At 35.2% G+C, this 13,809-nt stretch overlaps 1 protein-coding gene across 20 annotated transcripts in view; it reads right to left on the bottom strand.

Moving 5' to 3' along the window:
* SYNE1 (spectrin repeat containing nuclear envelope protein 1) overlaps positions 1-13,809 on the bottom strand; it is a 316,411-nt gene that overhangs the window by 174,710 nt on the left and 127,892 nt on the right. For all 20 annotated transcript variants that reach the window (XM_080389669.1, XM_080389663.1, XM_080389667.1 and 17 more), the window contains 10 exons: positions 13,149-13,302; positions 12,230-12,858; positions 11,355-11,534; positions 8,918-9,068; positions 7,120-7,278; positions 6,183-6,365; positions 4,202-4,303; positions 2,266-2,469; positions 1,093-1,300; positions 251-363 (listed from right to left, as the gene is read on the bottom strand). In XM_080389669.1, coding sequence (XP_080245795.1) covers positions 251-363; positions 1,093-1,300; positions 2,266-2,469; positions 4,202-4,303; positions 6,183-6,365; positions 7,120-7,278; positions 8,918-9,068; positions 11,355-11,534; positions 12,230-12,858; positions 13,149-13,302 — 2,083 coding nt within the window. The remainder of the gene's footprint in view (positions 1-250; positions 364-1,092; positions 1,301-2,265; positions 2,470-4,201; positions 4,304-6,182; positions 6,366-7,119; positions 7,279-8,917; positions 9,069-11,354; positions 11,535-12,229; positions 12,859-13,148; positions 13,303-13,809) is intronic.

Genomic DNA, 13,809 nt, shown 5'->3' on the forward strand with positions numbered 1-13,809 from the left:
AAAAAGATTAAAAAACAGAAACAAGAGCACATGAACCTTTCAGAAATTAAATTCTGATCTCTCAGAACAGTGAACAGTTTCCACTGTATTTCCTGTACAGGACATATTGCTGTCTTAAACCATTCTTACATTACTTTTTGGAAACAAAACCAGTAAATAAGAAAGCATCTACAAATTATTTTAGAGATATAATTGGTTACATATAGCTAAATTGCTAATTACTATTTAATTTTTAATTTGTTCACTATACCTGCAAGTCATGTAGCTTTGCCTCTATGGCTTTGCTGTCTCCAGACCTGTCAGATGATTCTTTCACTGCAGCCTTCATACCAGAAAACCATTCCTGGAATTCTTGCATAGAATCTTATTTGATAAAAAAGTATAGAGAAAAAAATATGTTTTTAAGAAGAAGCATTATCCACAGTACTATACAGCTGTCCTCCACATTTTTTTTATCCTTCAGAAACAGTGTGTAAAAGCTAACAGGGTAAGTCTCATTGCCTTCAGTGACCTTGAGGACTGAGACTGATTTCCCCAGAAGTTAGATGTTTCCACTGTAAACATCCAAATTTGAACAGTTGCACTAAGCTCCCCTTTATAAGCACTGGGAAAAGACAGGCTTTTTCAGCCTATGATATGTCCCAAATTATTATTAGATAATGTCTAGATTAGTATCTTAATATTTAAGATTAAAAATTCCTTACTTCTCTCCACTGACTACCCAGGGAGCACAGGAAATACTTCAGATTGAGACTTTTACTTTATAAACATCTCCATTTGATTGTATACATCTCTTTATGGCAAATACACCAAGTCTGTATGCAATGGAGTTGTATACTAAGAGTGAAGAGAGATGGAGTTGAGCTTGTCTATCACGTATATTACGTGGTTAAAGCTGAATTCTGTTTTTGTAAAATGCTTTGTCTTGTTGCAGTTATCAAATGAACATTTGGTAACAGGACCTTTTGAAATGCTCCATACAAAAATAAAGTTGTAATACTAAGTGAGTGACATCACTGGAAACTCCAGCAGACTCCAGAATGATTCATGGCTGCGGACTAACAGCTCATATTAACAAGCCTGAAGACTCACAGAGAAAATGTTTTTCCAAGGACTCTTGCATGCTGGCCTGTGTTCTGGAACAGAGCAGATTCACAGCTTCATACTTGTTTATTAATGAAGTGACAGTGCCACCAAGATTTTCCAGTTCTACTGAGTGGTATTTGCGACAGAGGCTGTTGAGGTTCTCACGGGTAGACTCAATGCTGCTCTGCTGAAGCTGAAGGTCTTTTTGTATTTCCTGAAAATGAAGTTGCAACACAAATATGGCATTTACAAAGAACCGAAAGAGCTTCTCTTTTCCTCAAGCATTCCTGCTCCTCCCATATGCTCTTTCCTCCTATGATCTATTGCAAGTCCTAGACACAATGAAGGGAAGAATTACTGGATCACATTTCCTGAATTTTCCAAGCAAGATGAATCCTTGAAACTAAAAAGCCAACACAAAAATGTGAAAAGTTCTATTTCTCATGTTTTACTACTTTATTAAAAAAAAATAAATTTCAAGGCATGTTGAATAGCAATTTTAGTATTTTCAGCAACGTCTGAAGGGACACCTGAGATGCAATACATTTGTATTTGGTAGGACTCGTGAATGAAAGGGAGTTTTCATCTGTTTTCATTTGACTAGAGAGCAACATTTATCTGAAAATTAAATTTGGATTAGCTATTGTATCAACATTAACGTGCTCAAGCTGCAACAATCTCCATGTGGTTTATTATGTTATGATGTCCATAATCGTATGTAATCAAGATTGTTCTAGGATGGAGACAAACAACTGCTGTACATGAGGACTGAGGAGGACTTCTGAGGTAGAACTTTGTGTTGAAATTGAGCTCAGTCCAGGGTCTTTTACTGTGATGAGTTATAAGTTCATAGCTTATATTGCAAGGGAGTCAAGGGACTTATAAACATCCTGCAGTAATGACTAAAGAGTTCAATGTGACAAGAGCGGTTCTTGTCACAACGAAGACCATATTATTAATTTGCTGAAAGGTTTGTTTAAAGTTAATAAATCAGAACTTTTATTCATTGGTGGAACTTCTTAAAAGGTCTAACTGTATTATTTGCTAATGTTCTAGTAGCAGTGCAGGAGGTACATACATTTTATCAAATGAAAATTAAGTATAATGCTTAACAAAAACTGATAAAAACCCAGAGATCACTGTATAAGAAAAAATATATTCATCTTCTTCAGCACTGACCTTCACTTTATTTAGAGCTTCAGGATCCAGGTTACGTGCACAGCTTAACAGCGTCTCTTCCACTTTTGTTAAAAAGTCTGTTGTTTGATCAATAAACTTCTGTAACTGCATCTTCTGAGTACCGAAATCTTTCAGAATCTCTTTTGCTGTCTCTGACATTTCTTTGGCATGTTCCAACTTCTGTCTCAAATCTGATTCTATAAACTAAAAGCAAAATGTTATGTATTAAAGCATTTAAATAAAACATTTATTATGGTGAATGTTCATTGAAAAAATGGAAGGTAGGAAAGTGACATACAGTGATCATTTTGCTCTTTTTGCATTCGTAACTAAAGATCCTTACATAAATTAAAAATGTCAACCAATCAGGATTTAGATATACAGTCATCCAAAGGGATACTAATCTATAAAAAGCCAGACTGCAAACTGTTGAGGTTATTACCCACCTCTGAAAAATTCAACAGTTGATCTTTTTCCTTTACTAATTTGCTGTATATACAGATCATGACCTAATCACAACTAGCTACATAAAAAGAAATATCAACTAGTGAGATTTAAGATTACTAAGGCTTCAAGTATCTCAGTGTAAGGCACATTAAAATTGAAGACAATACGAAAATAACAATATTGCTCATTAACATGTTGAAAGACAGCAATATGTGAAATTAAAGTAGATGTTAGCTGTGCACATATTACTAATAAAAAGTAAATCAGTCATAATAGGGTAATATTTATAAACGAGCAATTACTGAAAATTCTATTAAGGATTTGTTTATGTCCTTAGGATATGAGCTGCTCATACTAGAACTTAATTATTTAGCATTCGAATGTTGGCAAATAATTTGGGGATTTATATTTAGTTTGTGAGGCTTTATTTTCAAATTTGCATTTATATATCAACTACAATTATTTCATTGTAGATATGTTTTAAATTTTTCATTGTATTTATCATATTTAGTAGTTGGAAATATGTGTGTGTTGGTTAACAGTAATATTCTAGAAAATAATTTGCTCTGTTTCACTCTGTAAGTGGACAGATATTTATTCTGAAACATATGTTTAAACTTGAATTTTCTGAACCTCTCATGTAAAGGAGAGAATTTAGGAGAACATAAGCACTTCCACATAATTTGCATTTCTTTATACTATGGACCCTTGACGCTTATCTGATTGGTAATTTAGGCTTATGTGTACTGTCACAATAAAATGTGGACAAGGCTTGAGTGTTATATTAAGTTCCGTTAAAATATGATAAATGATTTTGAAATAAATATCTATGGAGATATTTCCTTGCCTGTGGAAACTGCAAAAGTTCAGCTTATCTTTTGAAACTTCTTACACTGAAAGTGAATAATCTCACATACCAATTTCCATTTGAAAACAAACATCCAAAACAGTCATAATTTGGTTCTGCATCTGCTCTATAACATAAAAAATAAGGACTTAGCCAATCAACAGCTCACCTTCAGTGTTTGTATATTAACCCTCTCTTGTAACAGCTGGTTCAGGATAATAATTCCAATCAAATGAAGAATACTTTTGGGTTGATAAAGCAAATTAATGTATTTTACTGCATTATAATCCTTTCAAAGAGGCAAACTGTGTATGCGCTCATATGTGATGTGGCTTAACATTATGCAGTGTAGAGAATATCATCTGTCTCATATATGATCAGTTACCTTATAAACTCTTTATTTCAATTTAGTAAACAAATACTGTTACAACTCTAATGTTCAATTACTTTATGGCATACTTTTTTTTTCAGAAAAAAATCATTTAACTGAAGAAATTTGAACAAAGAATCATTATGATACACCTAAATAGTAACTGTATCTGTCACCTTGAAAAAAAAAGGCAATACAGGAGAGAGAGAATTTCAGGAGTCATCTCTTAGTTATTTGAGCACAACCTGGGATTACCAATATCTTTATTTTACCTGGAGATCTGCAGGAGGTTCTTGACTATGGGTTAGTTCTTTGAGATCTGAAATTTTGGAACTAAGCTGCTCCAACTTCAGTTCTTTATCCTTGACTTCAGACTGTAAAAGAGATGTGGTCAAAGTTTCATATCAAACTACAAGGGGGTTTTAGACCTTCAGAATGATGCTCCATCAATTGCAAAAATGAAAGAAAATGTAAACAAAGTTTAGCAACCAGAGGCAAAACACTGTTGTTCTATTACGTTTTTTTCTCTAAAAATCTCCCATCTCTATTCCTTTATTAGACTCAGTCCAGAGATTTTTTCCACTCCAGTAAAATAACCACACACATTTTTAGTATTTGAAATGCACCAACAGCTTTAGTTTCTTAAAACTGGCTGAATAAAATGGGAATGCCATTGTTTATTCAACTGGAAAAATCTACTGTGGTAGTTAGGTTCCACTTAATGGCACGCAGAATATAATACACATGCTCTCTAGTTTTTATTACAAGGAAGCAAGCTCTCAGAAAAAAGTTAGACACAGAAATAAATTTTAACCTCAAAAGGGAATTTAAAAGTGCTACGATATATGAACTGACATATCTGGACCTTGTATTTATTGTTGTCACATGGATCCAAATTATAAAGAAATAGTCTAATTATTAAAAAAATAATAGCAAAGTGAAAGAGAAAAAAATAATTTGTATAATTGTAGTTCTGAAGTTTTAGGCAAGTAATTTGTGTGTGCATCCCATTACCCAAACTTCCTTTTCTAAAAAATTCAAACAGATCACTCCAATTAAAAGATTGGACAGTGAATTTCAGAATTAAATTGCTGCATTTAACATCTGCCCTGAATGTTAGAAGTTCAGGTGGCCCCAGAAGAATCCTCAGGGATTGTTTTGTGCTAGGGAGGATATAATACTAGGTGACTGATCAAGGAAGGGAGCACTGCTATCTATGGACCATATAAAAAGTACACTGATTATTTTTGTCCATGCTTACTTATTTCTGATTGCTGAAAGGGCAGGACCCTTCTGTCAGTGAACTGCCTCTCCTCTCACCTTTGCAAAATAAAGTGTAAAAACAGTATTATGGACTACGCATTCTGTGACTGTAAATGTACACACAGTGCTCATCTTCTGCTATTCTGGCCCTCCTGTAAATTGGGTTCACCTGTGGTTTGGGTACTGGTGGCTCTTACTCCAAACAAGTTTTAATAGTGATGAACTTAGGTGGTCTGATTGCTATACTGATCTGAAAGACATTAGGTGAAGTTTGTCCTGAGCAAGGTATTGATTTAGCACCATCTAATGTTCTATCATACTACTTGTATATGCTTACTGTGCATCTTCTTAAGGACCTCATTATTTCAAGTGAAGTAGAACATGGCTAATTCTATGGTTGATCTTTCAACCATATGGCTGTATATTTCAAGCCAACAGAAGCACAATGCATTCTGAACACTCGCTAGATTTTTAAAACACTCTAACACTATACAGAAAAGAAAGACATCTTACTGAAATTGTTACAACCTGACAAAATTTGCCCTCCAGTCCAGCATTTTTTTTTTTTAATTTATATATTTTTTTTTGGTCTGGAGCACCTACCTTCTTAGATGAGATTTTAGAAACTACTCATTATTTGCTTAACTTCAGCTGAAGCTGACTAAAATTTCCATCAGTTTCTACTGGAACAGAGTTCAGTCCAATGCCATGCTTTTTTAAATTTCTGTGCTTGTAAGAACACATCGTCATTTACTGCTAGAGCCAAAATACGGAGTTTAGATTTAGTAAGAGACGTGCCATTCTTGTTTCTGTCCAAAGCAAACAGCTTCAAAAAAGGCCTGGAATGCTCTCAACTAGCCATTGGGTTAGTGGTACCACTGCTGGAAGAGGAGACATAGTGGTCCACAACAGCACAGCCTCATCTATGCGCCTGATATCACTTGAGATTTTAGTCCAGGACATTGTTATCACTGGTTTATGGGTAAGCACCTGGAAGTCTTTCAGGAGGACCTGCATTCTCTGACTGTTACTCAAGTTGCTGATGCCTTCATTCAGTTGAGAAATGCACTTGTTGCACCATCCATCCATTTCATTTCCAGTTCTCAGGATGTCATCCCATAGAGACACACTTACATTCAGCCGGTCAATGTTGTCTTCAATTCTTTCAGACACCTTTTAGGAGAGGAGAATGTGCCAATACCATTAACAAATTACTTTTAGATTTCTTTATTTTGCAGCCAATTGTAAGACAACTGCATCAGAAATAGCTAGCAAGCCAAGGTGAAACAATTTTGTTAGTATTACGTCTAAGTTCTGAATTCTAATTTGTTACCCAGATCATAAAATGAACAAAAAACGTATGTGACTGCTTCTAAAATTGTGTATATTTCTTTACTAGGAAAGAGGTTTACGTTCAAATAAACCTTATATTTAAAACTAGCTACATTGATCTTTCTTATGTAATGTTGGAATTTCCAAAGTTCTATAAATATGAAAATGTAAAATACTTGCTTTTATATCGTGTTTCTTTGCTATAATATTGTCTTCCTCAACATATTTGCATCTTTTATGTTGTAGCTTAATACAATTTACTGACTAATTTATTTAGTCCAATTGACTTTAATAAAGTAATTCTGGCATATATTAGGTGAGAATCCAATCCTTGGATTATACTTGGAAGTGTGCACTGAGCAAATTCATACTCCTAACATTCATACATTGTTAAAAGACATCGGTTTAAATCTGTCAAATGGATTTCACAACTTTGTGTGTACAGTGGATGCCAAATCCCTACAATTAACTCTTTGTGATATACTTCAGAGAAAACTTTACTGAACAACTGCACTCTAAGATCCTAAGGAAATACTAATACTGTAAGCTTCGCCAACTTAAAAACTGTATTTGCATACAAACACCAGATTCTTACATCTAGCCATTTGTCCACCGTACAGTTCATATCTGCTTTTACCGCAGTGGAGTCGCAGTTATGCACCCTTTTCAATTCTGCCAACAAATGTTTTCCTTTATTGGTGAAAGTATCCAGGTCTTTTTGTTTATCACTCAGATCATTCTTTGCAGCTTCATGCTGTGGACATAAATATTTGCTTATTTAATAAAGCCTTGAAGAAAGAAAGAAAGAAAAATCCAGTTCTCCAGACACCCATCCCTAGGCATGTGGTATATGTTATGTATTTGATAATTCTCCGTTATCATACCATCTAATATTTAACCATGCCACAAAATACAGAGTAACTGACTTGTTTTTTTTTCATTAGCATAATCAAATAGTATGATTGTTCTTATAAATAAAGTACACAGGTAGGATTAATACATTCTGAATTTCCCCTGCTTGGTAACCAGCTATCTTCAGGTTTTATGGCAATTTTTTTTTTAATTATTCTTTCAATTCTTCAGATTCCACATATCTAAAATTGAATGTAAGAACCCATCATTGACAAACTAGTGTCTAAAATCAGTTCTGGAATTACAGCAGGGTAAACAGAGGATGCTGCAAACAAAATTTAGAACTGTAAATCCCGTCACTCCTAGATACTTTGGAAAACAGAAGTACAGATGTGTTCAGAAAGGAATAAGACAAAATTCTTCAGGGCTACTAAATTTGCAATTTTAGGCATAGGGAAATCTTTGAAAAACTGTCACTGAAGAGGTAACAGCATACTAAGAAAGGATCACAGGAAGCATCTCTACCTTTTTTCTTTAACCATTATCAAAGATCAGCATTAGAGATAAGTTACTGATCTGGATGCAGTATGGCCATGTGGCCATGCCTACTTTATTATGGTAGGAGCTGTGCAAAATATTTATTGCTTCAACTCCTTTAGGCCTAGATATGGTCACTGTTGTAGCAGGGCATTCTCCACAGTCCAAGGCTCACATTAAGGAGAGAAATCATATGGAAGTTACATGCATCTCTTTGTTTGACTGGTAAGCTGTGTTCTATTTTTTAGTTCTAGCTAAAAAGTCTATTAAAAAAGAGGGCATAAATATGCACAGTTTAGAATGAGGTTTATATAGATCTAGCTGACAAATTTTTAATGAAGAGTTCAATAGGCTTCCAAATGAAACTGTTCTCCGAATGAATGGAAAGAGTTTAACTCAGAACTCTTTTTTCTGACAGGCTAATGGATAGCAAAATTTAGAATTTTAGAAATATGATTCAGTGAAATGAATGGAATGCAGGGATCCAAATTCCTTATCTCTGCTCAAAGGCCAGTATCAACATTGCAGCCCATGCATTAAGTCATCTTAGGGAAAGAGACAGATGTAAGAATTGCACACATCAGAAATGTGTGCAACTAGTTTTCTTTTGTTGACTTATCTATTAAAATATTACCCAATATGGGAAAACATTGAAGTATGTTGACTGGAAACATCCTTTTATACTAATGATAGGAATATACTATCATTATCTAAAGAGCAGATAACTTACACTTTCCATGTATAATAACATTCTGTATTTCTAGGTGTTAAAATTATAAATAGCAACAATTAAATATACATTAACGGATCTCACCAAGATGCTCTGAGGACTATATTATTTCCTCACCAGAATCAGTGCAATTTAAACCCTGAATGTCAGTGTGACAAGAATTGACAGTAAATTCAAGAAACTTTAAACACAGCCCAAGAGCACCTTTCAAACAGAAAAATCCATCTCAATCAAAGATCATTTAAATCCCTCAAATGAAATTGTATGTAATTACCTTTGATAAAGTTCGCCTGATGTCTTCGTGATCCTTCCAAATGGATTTGATCACAGAAGCACTGTCAGCACTGTCTATGACTTTCATTACTGTTGACTTCAAGCTCTGATATTCCTTCATTAGATCGATAAGAATGCAGGAGTGTTCCTTTCTGTAATGTGAAAAGGCTGTGTTAGCACCATTTGCTGTCATGTTTCTGAAGGAAAGAGAATGTAACGTAGCGATTCACCATGGGAAAACCAAGATGCAGTGCTAAACATTTTTTGGATGGCTAAGGAAATATTAGTATTTAGGTTTTACAGATCACTGTGGGTCCATACATCACAAAGCATCTTATTGAAGAGATGCTATCTGAATCATATATATCAGATATCAAAGCAACTGACTTCAGCAAAAGAAAGAAACTGGAATTCAAGCTTTTCACTTCCTAAGTTAGCATCTTACTGACTGGAAACCACACTATAATGATTCTGGCACTCACAGCTCATTTTTTTTAAACTTGTTTCTTTAACACGGAAAATACTTCTGTTTTGTACAAAGGAGCAGAAGTAAAGACTAAAGCAAGGCAAGGTAAGTCTATCTTGTCCTCTAGTTGTCAGATACAGGCTTTTGGGTCTAAAGCATTAAATTCAACTCACCTGTCATTCTACTGAGAACAGATAACATGTTGCTAAGAACAGGGCTAATATATATTTCCACCTCCTCTTCAGAAAAGCCTATTTCTGCTCAGGCAATGAATAGAAAAAAACAACATATTCAATCCTTTTTTGGTGTTTATACTGAAGAGGGAGAAGGAACACTAATACTTTGGATATGATTAGTTGCAGAACAGTGTGTATATCAATGAAAGGAATTTGGGAAACAGGTCATTGCCAAGAAAAAGAGGTAATTGCTTTAGGAGATGGCTCTTCTCTGAATGCTCCACAGAGCTCTTCAAAATTATCAAGTTCAGAGGGGTCTAAAATTATGTCTATATGACAGAGAAAAAAGTTCAAAATAATTAAAATAACAATTTAAACAAAAATTAACATTATTTTTATGTTAGAAAGGAATACTGAGGTACCTAAGAATCTTTCAGTTTTAAGTATAAAGATGGGAAGAACTACCCCAGTATGTGAAAACTGGACAACTCATTTACTCTCAGTAATGCCTCTGTAAGGCAGAGACAGCTCTTTTACGTTTTCTTTGCTACCAGGCTGGTACTGTCTAGCTTCTGGCACATGTATGCAGAAATTACTTGGGTTACTATTACCAAGGACTTCTAGAGGTAAGAAAAATGGGTTGTAGCAACACACAACATGAAATGCAAATTAGCAGCACTGCTGATGAAAAACAGAGTGATGAACATTTGTAAGCAAAGCTATTCTTCTCTTCCACTTAGTTGAGATTTATATACCTCCTAAAAATACACTAGAAAACCAGACTGAATTCATCTGGAAAAAAAACACCAGAAATGCAATTCATATAGCTGTATGTCTTTTTAAGAGGGGAATAATACACAAATCTGGTTAAGAGGCAGCATATTTACAAATATCTGTATAGTTTCAACCAAGAAAATAGAATAACAGTATAGTATATAAAACAAAGGAAAAAAAACCCAACACTTTTCAGCATAAATGATTTAAAAAAAAAAAAAATCATCATTCCAGTAATCCAATCCAGCAATTACATGGGGATCACCAAATTGCATATGTCCACTGAAATATTAGCCAGGGTTAGAACTGTTTTGCTTCTGCACTTTGACAAAATTTATGTAAACTGAGGACAATGTAGTACTGAATGAAACTAGCACTTAATATTACCATGCAATTTTAAAAAAGAACATTTGAAGTTTTCTTTAATGATGATGATTAAGCAGCTAAGACAAAGAAAAGAGTAGGTTGAAATTTTCTTTAGTTTCTTTAGTTCCTTTCTCCATCCACTTTCACTGATACAGAAATCTGGTCACAAAACTCATATCATTGATTATACACTAATGATTGCTATGAGTCTGGTCCCTTGGGCAGGCAGAAAGACTTAAATCTAAGAATGATTTAGGACCACCAAGTAGAGCTGTCAGAAACACATAGCCAATAGAGAAGGAAAATGCTAGAAGGACAGTATGTGTTAGTTGGAGTCATAGTGAAATCTCAATGGAGATTTCTTACCTTTCAGGAGAGTAAACAATAACATGCAACTAAAAGCCCACTATAGCTCTAAGTACTGTCCTAAGGACCTATCTGTGGCTTCATTAATAGTATGATTTGCGGCTTAATTATTACAGCTGGTACAAATATCCTGGTTTATACTGTGTTTTATCTTCTACTCAGTATTTAGCATACCAGCCCTGTTTTTTATTTGGTTTAATATGACAAGATGTCAAGTGTAAATAACTGTGTCTCTTTTCCACACTAAAAGAACCCCCTCCTTTCTCACCTTAAGTCTAAGATCTACTTACTTTTCATGTATAACTTTCTTGGTATCTTCCCACAGAGAATCCAAGCGATTTATCTCTTTGTCAATCTCAGGAGCAAGTGTGGTATCTTTTTGGGCTATTTGTTTTGCTTTGTCCATGAGCCACTGGAGTTCATGCTGGTGAGAATGCAATTCTTCATCTAACTGGTTAAAGATCCTCAATCTGCAAGTTAAAAGGCAGGTTTCAAATTTACTTTTCTTCACTTTTTTTTTTTTTTTTTCAACAGAAAAGAGGAGAAAGCAAGAACAGCAGCTGCTGTTAGTGTTACTGTGCATAAAGTTCTCTTTTCCGAACATTTCCTACAATATCTTCAGAAAACAGTGTTCTCTGGATATTTTTTTCTGCTACAACTGGCCTCAGAATGTGATTTTTCTGCTACATATACAGCTATACAATTATACAGATATGCATATACCTTCACCTCAAACAGTGACTTCGAAATATACTCAATTATTTAGATTAATACTTTATTATAGTAAATGTTTTCAATTCCTTCAGCACATGCAGTCTTCAGTTCTGTAAGAGCAGAAATAGTTATGTTATATGGGATTTCTAATAGCTGTTTGGATCTTGGATTCATTTGGACAAAATACATTTCTGAGACAAAGATTTTATTGACTATTCTTTCAATATAAAAGATCAGTGGGACTTGCTAAGTGTTCTGCTTATGTTCTCCCTCCATCCAAACAGCTCTCTTACAAAGTTTTATTAAGTACATATATGAACTCATATATGCCTGGGAAGAAATAAGGTACCCAGGCAGAAAACTCACACACGCCTCCAATGCATCATAAAAAAATGTAGAGATTGCAAGCAAATGAAGAAGTGCTAATCTCAAGGATTAATACTGTTTTTACCTTTGCTGGAGGGCTTGTAGTGTTGCCTCCTTCAGGCCCTCCTTGTCAGCCTTTTCCTCAGTGTCTTCAATACTCTTCAGTAGCAGTTCTCTGCGTTCCATGAAAGATCTTCGCAAGGCTCCAAGAGCTTCTGCCTCACTCTGTTTGGTTCCCAGAAGGTTTTGAACTGCCTCCAGTTCCAAGCACAGATTATCCACCACAGCCCTGCAGGACGTCCTCTGCCCAGAAATGCTGTGTTTTAGATGATACTGGGCCTTAGTAAGGGAACCATCCAAACTGATCGCAACAGATTCCAGCTTGTTAAGATTTTGAATAACATCATTTAGTTCCTTTGCCAGTAATTCAGACTTAGCTTTATCTATATTTCCTGTTTTCTCTACTGTCTGCCTCAGCTGGTGGAGCACTCCTGATGCAGCACTATGGAGCTCCAGGAATACTCGCAGCTGACCGAGAGCCTCTTGTCTTTGGCTAGTTATTTGACTTGCTTCCTGGAAGATCTGAAAGCAATCCTCAGCCTTTGCCTGCAATGTCTGTTGGTCCTCTGGGCAGCTGAAAGAACACAATTTATCTACATGTTCCTTCAGCCTTTGCAACTGCTGTTTCTTACTTTGAACTTCTGTTGAATGGTTCTACGGGAAAGAAAGAAAACAGGGCTGGGTTTCTTCTTCCAGTCAAAAGCTCAGAAAACATTTTAGTACTAAAGTTATGAGCAAAACAAATACTACTGAGGGGTTTTCAGTAAGAACAGTTCGCTGTTACAGTTTTGCTTTAAACTGAACAAATAATAGAAATTTGTATGTAACTGTAACAGTGTATTGTTTTTCAAACAAATAAATGACCTTGCGCCAGTTTTAGATTAATATTAGCTGAATGCACTGTACAATTTCTCTGTCTTTAATATTTACATCCAAAAGTTTACCTTATTGTGAGATGCAGCTAGTTGTTGATCAGCTGTGTTTATTTCTGAAGTGGCTTGTAGTTCAGCAAGAAACTGCTTAATCCAGTCTGAAAACCTGAGCAGGAGCTCATCGAACTGCCCATGCTCAGCAACAAGAGACTGAAGGAAGTTGATCCTATAGGATGTCAGATGTAAATATGAAAGCACTTGATGCAAATTAATCAGTTCTCATAATCAAAACCACAGCTGACTGGACAGCATTAAAATCAATGCCAGGTGGAAGGTAAGGAAGAAATGTTAATTCGTGTTACAAATGTGATGACTGCTGTGTTGTTTTCTTAACTGGGGAATAACGTAACACTTGAAAGCACCAGTTTGGCTCTTTCCTATTTCCAGTGTTTTATTCATATCTACTGTTAGAAGTGCCCCAAACTACCAAGGTATGTTCTTCTACTTCACGGAGGTAGTCCCAGCAAAGAGAATAATATTGATGGAAGCTAAACTTCAATTTTCAGACACACCAATTCTGTTTGCCCTAGCATCTGCAACATTGCATGTAAGGTGAAAGTCTCATCAATTTAGGTAGGGGGTGAGTAACTGCATGTTCAGCTTCCACTGAAGGAAGTAAGGGTCAAGTCTGCTTAAAGGAACACAACTCAAAGGAGGGATGTGTCCAGAGGAG

The sequence above is a fragment of the Falco punctatus genome (genome assembly GCF_963210335.1).
Source record: "Falco punctatus genome assembly, chromosome: 5".
Classification (NCBI taxonomy): domain Eukaryota; kingdom Metazoa; phylum Chordata; class Aves; order Falconiformes; family Falconidae; genus Falco; species Falco punctatus.